Consider the following 12,466-nt stretch of genomic DNA (forward strand, 5'->3'; position numbering starts at 1 on the left):
TCCTACATCAACATAGGCATTTAAAGGCTTGGAGTTGCCCTGGTCTTCGTAAGTTTTACTTGTATGGATGCTGAAATAAGAATATGAATTTGCTGAATCAAACCTCAGGGTAACAAGAACTAAAAAGGCTCATTTCCTTCTAGCGACATTTAAAATCCTAGAAAACCATCAACACTTTTTGAGTTTTAGGATGAACAGTTCTAGGAAACTTAAAGTTTACTCAGTTTTTAGTAAAATAACTAAGTTTACCGCATCATGACTTTCACAGTACTGTGTGTCAGCAGGAGAAGGAAAGACAAACAAGCTTTTCTGTATGAATTGGAGTTATACACGTATCATTGTTGCAACTTCAATTGCTGCAGATCGTGATAGAGAGTCAAATAGGTGTACTGGCTGCATCCAAATGTTTCCTTGCAGTGATTGGTAGGGATTTGGTGCTGGAGGGTTGGTTGTGTTTGCGTCTTATTTCATTTTTTGTTTAAACCATATCATATACCTCGCGGTGTTAGTGAATAGAAATGTTTCCCAGTCAGTGTCTTCTAGTGGCCAAGATCCCAGGATACCAGTCAGAAACCAAGTGCCCTTATACTCGGTAGCTAAAAAGCTTCCTCCAGCCAGTTGTTTGTCTACGGCCTTCTGGAGGTGTCCACAAAACTGCCTGTTTGTGAGGCTTATGTTGAGTATTTGTTTGCAGTCCTCAACAGGAAGGTATGAAACCTGCAACTCATCACCTTGAAGTTCATCACCTTCCATTCTCCAGCCACTGACTGTACCAGCCAATTTTGGAATTAAAATGTGTTCTGCAAAGTCTCTTTCAGGGATGCATACAGGAAGCTGGTGGTTGTTGCACTCAACGTGCTCTTGGAGTTGTAGTAATGCAATGTTGTTCTCACCAGTGTCTTCATCATACCTGATGTGTATGTGTTTCTCATTAACTTGCATTATCTTCTCAGTTCCACTTGTTCCATTGTGCCCTGTGAAGCAATGACATTTCACTGCTCTTAGGAATAATTTATCAGAGACCTGAAAACTGCATGCAGGCTGACAACAGCTGCCTAGTCATGCTGAGGAATACGTGCAGTAGAGAAACTAAAGGCGCTCTTTCTTGAAACGGGTAAACTACGAATGATATCTTGACAGCTTTTTAATACTGTGTAGAAGCATGCATAATTTCAGAGGGAAGGACAAATTCTTCCCAACAAGAGAAGTAAATTTTGGCATGAAAGAATTTTTTCCATGGTGGGGGGGAGAAGCCACCTCCAAATCCACCTGGTTTAGCTTATCCCTAGGTGCTGAGTTGTGAATTGCGTTTGAGAGGTAGTTGTCTCTGCTTGCCTTGTAGAGGGGCGTGGGACAGCTGTAGTTCTAGCTCGAGATACTTAACTGAGATGCTTAGATGAGATGACAGCAGATTTGTTTCCTTTAACAATATTTTTATGCAGCAGGAATAGTATTTTTATTTTAGTAAGCTTTTTTAAAATTAGCTTGTCAATACTAAAATGTGCTACAACAAGAGAAAACGTGTTTGATCACCTACCGGCACCAACGCTGATTTCAAAATGGCTGTGCAGAAGGGCGCACTCTGCTGTAGTCAATACAAAATTACTTTTTAGCAGCACTCCTCCACAGAAGCCCTTCCTTTCTGAGTTTAGCAGCAGGACCTAAGAACGTGCAAAAAGATGATAGATAGCACTGTCCATGTGAGGTTGAGTGATAGGTTTCATGGATTGCTAGAAATACCTGCCAAGGAAATCGCTCGTCACGTTTCTTCCTGGTTTCACTTATCAGATTATCACCGTCTTGAAGTCTCCCACATGCACATTGATCTAGCAAATTAATTAAAAAAATCAAAACCTCATGCTGTATCATTTCAAGACAGCTAATACCTGCAAATACCTTATTGCTTGTCTTGACTTCGGGGATTGTTTTTTGCACCAAGGAAAAGGACAATCTCAGCTGGTGAGAATTGGAATAATTCATTTGGCATCTGTAGTCTAATAGATCAGCGATGGCACCGAACATTTTGGGTCATTGCCTTAGGCTTGTGGTGCCCAGATTTCATTGTGTCTGTAACTAATGAAGTGAGGCTTCCTCTCCAGCCAACCATTACCACAGCTTGCTTCCTCATTTTTGTATCCTCTATCTGAATTGTGCCAAATACCTGACAGCTCTAGCCCGATCAGGACAAGGTAATCCTGGGTTTCCTTGTTAAAGCCGTCACTCTAGAGATGCGCATGCCTTTGTATTCTGGTTCAGACAGCAAGTATGCTTTTCAAGTGGATCCCCCAGTTATCTGCATTTATCACACTCTGTTCACCTCATGGCATGGTCTTGGGTCACACAAACTGGATTCTGTTCAGGTGAAGCTAAACCAGAAGACACCCTCCAGGAGCACACGTAATGTGCTCTCATAGCTAATGGGTGCTTAGTCCACAGGACCAAACTAGAGCTAGTCTGAAGTAAAACCCACCTGAAACGTGCATTGAGTGTGGACATCAAACCTTCATCACCAGAAGTGTGGCCGTACAGCTCAACTCCTATTTGGCTGCCCTACTTGCTAATACAGACAAGGGCCTAAGTATACTACTGTGTTTTTAGTAGACCTAGGTTATAAGGGGATGAGATTGAATGAGGTACGTAGTGTGAGATGGAAAAAATGAAGAGGGCTATTGCTTCAAACTAATTAACATGGCAGCAAATGTTGCCCTTCATTTATCAGACCATCAGGTGCCTGATCGGAGTCAATTGAACCTCATTCCCCAACAGACAGGCCTTCAGTGGAGTTACTCTTTACCGAGCATAGGAGTGGAAAACCTGGCCCAGTGAGTGATATGTAGGATGATGCAAGTCCTCTCTGCAGACCCATGTTTAAACGTTCAAATCAAATATTGCTTCTTTTACCACTGCTCTGTCATCTTGGGTGGTGGTCCCTAGATTCCTCTTTTTTTCTGCCCAGTTTGGAAGGTCAGTAATATTCTCATCACTTGAGTCTCCAAGCAGGCTGATCGCATCTGGGTATCAGATGGTGGCCTGCCCACCCCAGCACTGAGCATGTGCCCCCTGTACTTCCATGCTCACACCTACCTAACGCGATGCACTGTTTTTTGTCCTTCCCGAGCTCATAGCCATCAGCACAGGAGCAACGGTAGGAATTACTTCCCGGGTAGCAGAAGTGGTGACATCCTTCTTTTGCTTGGTGGCGACATTCATTTTTAGCTAAACAGAGCAAGTGGAGGAAAGGCATTGGGAACAGTTCAGCTGGAGTTCTCTTGCATAGCTTGAGTCCTCTTTACTAAGCATTTTATGTTTACTCGCTTTATGTGGAGGTGGGTAGGGACTCCGGCTTGGTAGTATTTCCCACCACATTGTTTTTCTCCTTGTTAAGCAGAAGTTGGAGACAGCTGAGTCTCTGCAGCTTCCACAGACTTGCTGCAAACTCTGCTCACCCAGCACTTCCCTGCGCCAGACTGTCTGCACCTCTGAGTTTTGGGGAGCGTCAGTAGCCAAGGGCCAAACTAGGCCTTCCATGTGAATCCATGGAAGGGTGCCATGGGTTTTCTTTCTGCTCTTTTAAATGAAACACTAAGTGTCTGCGCTGGGGGCGATTGTTGCACGTGTTAAGAAGGCAGGTACTGCTTAAGGAAGAAAAAGGCTAAAGCTTTCTGCTTTTCAGCAAAAACAAATGCATAGCTCCTATTTCTCATGCTTGTGCTAAGAAAATTGAAATTAACAGCTGCCAAAGATAAGCAAAAAGAAAGGGAGTATTAATCACCTTTGAAACATTCCCAGTCAACTTTCTGTAGCTGAGCAAACACTTAAGCTTCAGCACAAAGCAACAGGAGGAACAGCCATTTCATGGTGGATGTACCTCACAGATAGAGAAGTAGCAAAAAACCCCACGTAAAGTCACTTTCTAAGGCTCATGCTGAGCAGATCCAGTTCCCAGTGCTGGTCTGAGCCGTGTCACCTTCTGTGCTCCCCAACAAGCTGGTCTGTCTCTGCCCAGTCACACCCCTTACACAGAAAGTGACCCTGCCTTGCGGCAGCCGGGGTGTCTCCCGGCCCAGGGGACCTCTGAGCCAGCAGAAATACTGATGTAAGGGCTGGAAAGTAGAACCTGGCAGATGTAAAAATGTAGGATCCGGCCCAGGGTGTTCTACGTGCCAGAAAGCATCCGTTTTGCTTTACGCCTTTTACACTTCCACTGAAAACGGTCTGTTTTCTGGAGTCCCTCTGTGCTGGGGGACTGTCTTGTGGGTGCGTGTGGCCTCGGAGGCGCTGGGGTGGCTTGGAAGCCACTGTGGCACCGCAGCCCCGGTTCTTCAGGCCACATGCTGCTTGGGACCACGGCAGGACAAGCAGCCGGGGAGCGTGGGTGGCAGTGGGCAGGGCTGCCTTTAGGGGCCAGCCGTGAGGGGGACTTGCTTCAGCCCTTTTGCTGCATCCCCAGAGAAGGGAGGCTCAGGGGGAAGAGGCAGCCTGCGTAACCTCGGCATGTCACAACGTTTCGGTAGACAGGCAGCACAAATCACCCCTGCTCTGCCAAGAACTGTGTGTTTTAACCTAAAAACTGATAACTGGCTGTAATGGGAGAGCTGTGTAGGGTTTCCCGGGGACCCCCTACGACAGGAGGAGATAGGGATTCTCAGAAGAAGGGGGCGATGCCTTACCAAAAGCACAGTTCGCTCCCTCGTAGCCCTCGGCACAGGTGCAGGTGTAGCCACGAATGCTGTCCTCGCACACGCCGTTGTGCTGGCAGGGGCTCGATGAGCACCTCCTGCCACCTGCAGAAATGCCACAAGAGAGGAAGGAGTCACCACCACCGCTGACCCGAATTACGCAACCCCCTAGCCGGCACGCAAGTCGCTCGGAGAAGCATTGCGAAAAGCAGTTTGGAAGGAAATGGGCTACGTCTCACCGAACTGCTCCTCAGGAGTAATTTTAGCCCAGGTCTCTGCTTCCAGAGGTGCTCCCGCAGCCGCTGGCAGGGAGGCCGGGAGGTGCCCAGAGGCAGAGCCTGCTTCTGGAGGACGGGTGCTCTGCTTCAGGGAAAAGCGCTGACTTACAGCTCATGTGCTCATTACAAATGTAATATGAGGCTGGCGTTTTAGGTCTCCCGTGTTAGATTGATAGGTATATGGTATGGATAAAAAAATGATTATATGCATATATGGATAAAAAAAACTGGCATCAAAATTACACAGCGAGCAGCATCAAACTAGGAGGAAATCTGGCTTTTACACATCTGTACAATTATTATACAGCAGCTTGGACACTAGCAAGCTTAGTCTTTCCAACAAACCGAATGTTGAAACCAGAGGATGCCTCACTATAGGTGAAGCACCAGGCAGAGCTGCCAGTTTCCCTTTAAGCTGCCCACTGGAAACACTCCAAACCAGTTTGGAAACGTTCTCCAAAGAACTGCTTATTGTAGACATGAGCAATCGGGGAGCAAGCCAGAAAAGCCTAACCCGGGACATGCTCTCCAACCTTTCTAAAATTTAAAACTTCATTAGAGAGGTTAACTTCAGTCAGCGGGCTGCCATAATTAATATCAGGGACGGAAAGGTGAAAACTCTGCCTGGTACTGTGAAAAAAACCCAACCACCATCTGCTCAGGCTATGGGCACGTGTTTCTCTTAGCTTCAGCGGCACTAAAATAATGGCTTAAAGCAGTTACCACCTTCAGCCCACCTGCAGTCAGATGCCACCAGCATACCTCAGCACAATTTAGGTCTCCTGGGAGGGTTTTTGGGTGGGTTGGGGGGGGGTCTCATCAGCACAGCTGAGCAGGTGGAGTTGAGGAGTGAGGACCTCCAGCAGCAGCAGCAGCGGTGGGTAGCTGGGGCTAAGGAAGGGCTGCACCTACAGCCTGAAGCAAGTTAGATGGTTTCAAGCCTCTGTAAGGAAGTCTCAGAAAATGTCTGGGGTCAGGTGAGGTTCTGTAAGACTGGGAAAAAAGTAAACCTAGCGCCTAGCTTCATTAAAGGAGGAAAGAGGAGATTCGAAGGAGTTCTAGAGAAATCAGCATGATTTCTGTTACTGGAAAGTTACTGGAATGATTAAACGGTTTGTAAGCATCCAGCAAGAAGGTGGTAAGTAACAACTAACATGCATTTTTCAAGATCAAATAATCCAAACCAATTAAATCTAATTGTATTATAGGTTAAGGGACCTAGTGGGGAATCTGTGAACATCATAGAATAGAAATGTCTCAGACGGTGTTAAGTGAGTCAGGAAAACAGAGACTACTGTAAGGCATGCACAAAACTGTTTGGAAAATGATGTTTAAAGAGAGGTTATCAATAGCTAAGTTTATACTGTTAATAAAACAGGGTCAGGGACAAGTGTGACCTCAGGCCAAGTGCCCTGCCAGTGTACATCCACGCTACAGCAAGATGCTGCTATGTCAGCTTTGACTTGAAGAGACCAAGGTGGAGCAGTACAAAACAGAGCCAAAGGGTGAGCCAGCAGTTAGGTGGGTGCTCAGCCTTTCTCCCCAGCCCTCTTTTATTCACAATGCAGATTTACCCACTGTACGCTGGACTACGGAAGGAAAGCAGCACGGATACCAGAGGTCTAGAAAATGAGATTTTTGGAAAACAGGATGAAAAAATGGCTTTGTTTAGTGAGGAGGAAAGAAGCCATGGAGATGCACGGCAACACTCTTCAAAACGTTAGAAAAGATACCACAAAGAAGGAAACACACACTGCTGTTCTGTAGGAAGAAGAAAGGACATAATGGCTTTTAATTACAGCAAGGAAGCCACCCCTGAGGCTGAAGCCAGTAATGCATCCTGATTGTGGCTAAGCTTGTTTGGACAGACCATTCTCAACCAGTTGCCCTTCTCTCTTCATAAACTGGAGAGAAAGCCTGCATGACATGTTTGTTACAAACATCCAATGACTGAAATTAGGAGAAGTTAATCCCACCCTCACAGAAGTACTGAAAGGCCAGATATTTAGCATCATTCTTCATAACATTTATAACACTGATGGGATTCTTCCGTGTAACTGTTCCCTGGACTCAGTGTTTTAGTGGCTTCTGCAGAAAATTAATACTAACTGCTGGTTTTGCCACCTCCTTATCCACTGTCTAAACCCAAGATTAGAAATGAATAAAAGCTAAGTAAAAAACAAGAGAAAAATCTTAGGATGAGGCATGCAGAAAGGAGAGAGGGAATAAGGCATAGTCACCATAAGCTGGTGCCCCAGGCTCCTTGTTCAGGAGGCATCTAGTTACATCAGCCCCTCAGCTTTTAGAGATTCATTTCTTGCCTTGACAGCTGCCAAGGGATGATGTAGTGCCAGCTTTCAGAGTTTGCAGACAGCCCAGTAGCTTTTAACACCTATCTATCTCACTCAGGTTTAAGTGCTAGGTTTGTATTTGGGAGGTTTTGCTGGTAAAGCTGTGCGGCTCTATTGTATCAACTAAGCAGATTTTCTCAGGTCCCAGGTGGTTTCAGTTCAGCTTTAAGTTCAGGAAAAGGAATAACTTATTTACTATGAGAACATCTACTCACCTTCAACTTTTATTCACTTTGCAGTCTTAAATTTTTTTTCCTATTTATGACTTTTTTAATCCTTTCACATCAAGACTTTTCCTCCTGCTGTACTACAGACATGGCAAATAGTGACCGGGTGTTCCTTGTAGAATAAACTGCTAAAAACTCTCAGAAAACCAGCACTGGACTGAATCATAATGTTCATAGTGTGACACTGCTATGAAGGAGAGAAACCAAGAGGCCAGCTTACCATAGTAGGCATCCCAAAACATTTTCTGAAAAAAAAAAAGGGGGGGAATTAGATTTTGATTCTCAAATAATATCATCTTCCATAAATATTTTCATAGAATCATAGAATCATAGAATAGTTTGGGTTGGAAGGGACCTCTAAAGGTCATCTAATCCAACCCCCCCTGCCGTGGGCAGGGACATCTTCAACTAGATCAGGTTGCTCAGAGCCCCGTCCAGCCTGACCTTGAATGTTTCCAGGGACGGGGCATCCACCACCTCTCTGGGCAACCTCTGCCAGTGCTTCACCACCCTCAGCGTAAAAAATTTCTTCCTTATATCTCGTCGAAATCTACCCCCCTTTAGTTTAAAGCCATTCCCCCTTGTCCTGTCGCAACAGGCCTTGCTAAAAAGTTTGCCGCCATCTTTTTTATAATCCCCCTTTAAGTACTGATAGGCTGCAATAAGGTCTCCCCGAAGCCTTCTCTTCTCCAGGCTGAACAACCCCAACTCTCTCAGCCTTTCTGCATAGGAGAGGTGTTCCATCCCCCTGATCATTTTCATGGCCCTCTTCTGGACCCGCTCCAACAGGTCCGTGTCTTTCTTATGCTGAGGGCTCCAGAGCTGGACGCAGTCCTCCAGGTGGGGTCTCAGCAGAGCAGAGGAGAGGGGCAGAATCCCCTCCCTCGACCTGCTGGCCATGCTTCTTTTGATGCAGCCCAGGATACGATTGGCCTTCTGGGCTGCGAGCGCACATTACTGGCTCATGTCCAGCTTTTCACCCACCAGTACCCCCAAGTCCTTCTCGGCAGGGCTGCTCTCAATCCCTTCATCCCCCAGCCTGTATTGATACCGGGGGTTGCCCCGACCCAGGTGCAGGACCTTGCATGAGGTTCACACGGGCCCACTTCTCGAGCTTGTCCAGGTCCCTCTGGATGGCATCCCGTCCCTCTGGCGTGTCGACCGCACCACTCAGCTTGGTGTCATCTGCAAACTTGCTGAGGGTGCACTCGATCCCACTGTTTGTGTCATTGATGAAGATATTAAACAGTACCCAACCCCAATACGGACCCCTGCGGGACACCACTCGTCACCAGTCTCCACCTAGACATTGAGCCGTTGACCACTACCCTCTGGATGCGACCATCAAGCCAATTCCTCACCCACCAGACAGTCCACCCATCAAATCCACGCCTCTCCAGTTTAGAGAGAAGGATGTTGTGGGGGACTGTGTCAAAGGCCTTACAGAGGTCCAGATAGACGACACCTGTATATGATGTCCTTATATGAGAGAATATATACTATGGTTTAACATTTACACAGTTGCACGACTGCAAATTCTGCCCTGCCAGCAAAATTTGAATGAGGTGGGAGGAGGTTTGCATCCTGTTCATTTTATTGTTTCTTAAAAAGCTATAAAGGAAAAGAAACACTTTGCAGGCAAGAGAGAAACAGCTGAATCCTTTAGCAATATGGCTTCCTGGAAAAACTGGCTGGCCATTGTCTCTCTTGTGTGCAGCGGCCTGGGAAGTGACCCCGTCCCGTCCCATCCCGTCCTGCTTGTCCCCCAGCAGGTGCTGCTGGAGGCAGAGGGGACAGCAGAGAGTGGAGCTGCAGGTCACTAACACTGGTCACCACCTTCATGTGCCCCGCTTTTCCCTGGGTACTGCAGCCGGCTCTGCCGCTGCTTTCCCCGAGGGGACACCTCTCCCCACTCCCTGTACCTCCCCCCCGTCAACTTTCCCCAAAAAAGGGAAAGCCCGATGGCTGTTTCCTCTGCTTTCCCTGCAAACACCATCTCCGGCCAGATTCCTGTTGAAGAGCACAGCATCCGGCTGTATGTGTCAGGAGGGCCTCTTGTACGAGGGGACTTGCGGCCTCTTTCTATAGGTCCCGCTACTTGCCGGTGTGTTGCTTCCCTCCATCCCGACACCCCCTTGCCCCTCCTGGTCCCCGAGGGATGCTGAAGCTGTATTTCTCTGTGTGTGGTCAGGATGGGACAGCTGACATATACTTTCACAACATAAGGTGCGGGACACATCATTTTCAGGAGGGGACTTTAAAAGCATCAGAGCTGACCTCTGCATTTCCATTTTGACCACTGAAGACACCTGCTTTCTACCTGCTGAGGTACAAAGCGCAAAGATTTCACACGGAGAGAAACCCAAACAAATGAAGCAGGCTGCGGGGTTGAATTTGATAGTAAAGGACCAAGGCAGTAATTTTTAATATGCACACAGGTAAAAAAAATACTTACAAGCATTTCATCATTTTCAAATACTTCTCTTGCTTCTTCATGTGTACACCTCTCTTCAAGGCATTCCCTTTCCAAGCTGCCTTGGAGGACCTCCTCCAAAAGTAGGGAACTGGCACGCCTCTGTCTCTTGATAACTTTGTTTGCATCCTCAGCTGATATAAACACTGAAACGTATGACAAAATACTAACGTCAATACTTAGATTCATTTCCTTATATATTTTCACCATTTTTTTCCATTTTTTTTAAAGATCTTATTAAGCAGCCAATTTTAATCATGAAGAGAAATCTTTGGGCTGATTCAGGGTTTCAACCACATTAAATATACATACTGAAGGAGCCCTACTTCCTTAGCCCAAACTCAGCTGAGGAGTCATGACCTTTTTCTTCTAGGGAGAGCCTGACCTGCTCCCAAGCAGAGGGAATTTGAAGCTCTTCCTGACGCATTTTTTTCCTGCACCAGATGCACAGAGCAGTGTTGCTGTGGCACAGCCAGGGAAAGGAGAAAAGTTTTATCATAAAGGCAGAGGCTATTTTGTAAGACTGCATGGGGCTTTCAGACTCATCAGTAGAAGTGAAAATCATTTGTATTAATTTATGACGATGGATCCAAACTGATGCCCTTCAGTCTTAGTTCACGGGGATTTTTTTGCTGAGAAGCAAAACCGTGACATGGCTGAGTTCTCAATCAAATCTCTCTTAAGAAGAATAAATAAAAGCTACCCCTCAGCAATGCTCAAAGTTAGAAGGGCTGTATCATGTACCATCCTTTATGTGGAAGACACCATGATCTTTTTGATTTGAGTAAAGAGGAGGAGAGATCAAAGACATGAGAGTTATCAGATCTTAAAACTCCTCTTTGTAACGATGCCCGCAACAAAAATTGCCTGCCAGGCAGACGGCTGGTGCCATGCTGGAGCCTGTTGCCTTTGACATTTAGCAGTATGTGGCTGTGTGTGTCAGCATGCGTTTGTCAGTTCTCCTGTGCTTGGAAGGTAAACCTGTTGGGGCAGGGACTGGGTTTTTTTTTGTATTTTATAGAGTGTTTGGGGGCCCAACACTGCTGGGCACAAAGGTTGAAATAATCAATTATATTAGAATTGGAACAAGTGACAGCAATAACAAAATTATTCTGAAACTGCATACAAATGCTTATGCTTTTGAACGATATCCAATAAGCAACAGGCTTGCATGTGATATTAAAAAAGAAAAAAGAGAAAGCTTCATGACTGTGTTTTACATTTTAAGGTGTTATCTGACACCCCAGTGCACATTTCTGCTGTGCAGTGGTTCCGATGCATCCAGCATAACTGGCAGTGCACTGCTGCTGCTGCCAGGGGTGTTTTGACCTTCTTAAGCCGTCATCATCTTTTTCTTCCTTGCCCAGCTCCTCTTTAATATTGACAAAGCATGGGGGATTAATACAGAAACATAAATTCCTTCAAGCTATAATAAGCATGCATCTCAGCCTCTTTCATAAGACTTATTTTTATTTCAGTAGCATCTAGACATATAAAACAAAATTCTCTTTAATATCTGGGGCACTCTTTTAAGAATGATAAGAAAAGACAAAATATCACCCTGGTGTAAATGATGGTAATTCAAAATTACATTGTTTTAGTAACCTACTGCAGTTTTCACTTAGCTATATGGAAAAAAAAAAACAAACCAGAAGAAATGTAAGGAAAATAATGGACGGTTTTCAGTTGTGTCACTCTGTGCTACAAAGTAAACATGATACAAGGTACAAAATTACTAGTGTGTTTAGAAGAGCAGTAGCACAAATCAGAATTAAAGCTGCAACAAAACAAAGGCCATACCTGTCTGCTCTGTCTGAAGGAAAAGGGCAGAGAGAAGAAACAATATTGTCCAAGAGCACCTTGCCATTGTTACCCTCTGAGCCCAATGGCTGCCTGCCTGCATTCCTGCAGCTCTTGGGGGAAATGGCTACATGAGAGATGTTGAAGTTTAAAGTCCAGCTGCTCATGAGAAAACAAAACCTCTAAGGGCAAAGCCTGGCCTCAATGTCAACACATGAAAAACTTCAAAAAAAGCTGCTTAGCGGTGCACTGGCTGAAGGTGGAGCCAGTTTGCCAGCTCTGCTTAGAGCTGCTCCAAGATTTGGGTATTCCTCCCACCCCCCCCAGCCTTCACTTACTGTAACACAAAACGGGGAGAGATGAACAATATGAACATTTCTTTGCACCATATCAAAGCACAAGCTGGATGATGACTACAGGGATCAATTTTATGTCGTGGCTCTTTCATACACCGTCCCCACAAAACATTTGCCAAGGCTTAGCTGCACTGGTCAAATCCCATCAGCTTTTGGAGCAACCAAGCGTGGGATTTCCCCTGTAGGGATGTATCTGAATGGATATGGCATTTTTCTTTTTGACTGTTAGGTTTGTGCTGCCCAGCCATGAAGGAGAGCACGGGAAACTCTTCCTGACTTCAGGATCCCGGGCACAGACCCAC

The 12,466-nt window shown here is 45.8% G+C and overlaps 1 protein-coding gene across 1 annotated transcript; it reads right to left on the bottom strand.

Moving 5' to 3' along the window:
* Positions 1-209: 209 nt before the first annotated feature.
* PROZ (protein Z, vitamin K dependent plasma glycoprotein) lies at positions 210-11,975 on the bottom strand. The gene is given in 9 exon segments (XM_076360628.1): positions 210-974; positions 1,538-1,661; positions 1,741-1,826; positions 3,085-3,216; positions 4,671-4,784; positions 7,756-7,780; positions 9,991-10,154; positions 11,809-11,902; positions 11,904-11,975. Coding segments are annotated over 9 exon segments (1,323 nt in total). The 3' UTR covers positions 210-462.
* Positions 11,976-12,466: the final 491 nt, after the last annotated feature.

Source organism: Aptenodytes patagonicus, chromosome 1 (genome assembly GCF_965638725.1).
Source record: "Aptenodytes patagonicus chromosome 1, bAptPat1.pri.cur, whole genome shotgun sequence".
Classification (NCBI taxonomy): Eukaryota; Metazoa; Chordata; class Aves; order Sphenisciformes; family Spheniscidae; genus Aptenodytes; species Aptenodytes patagonicus.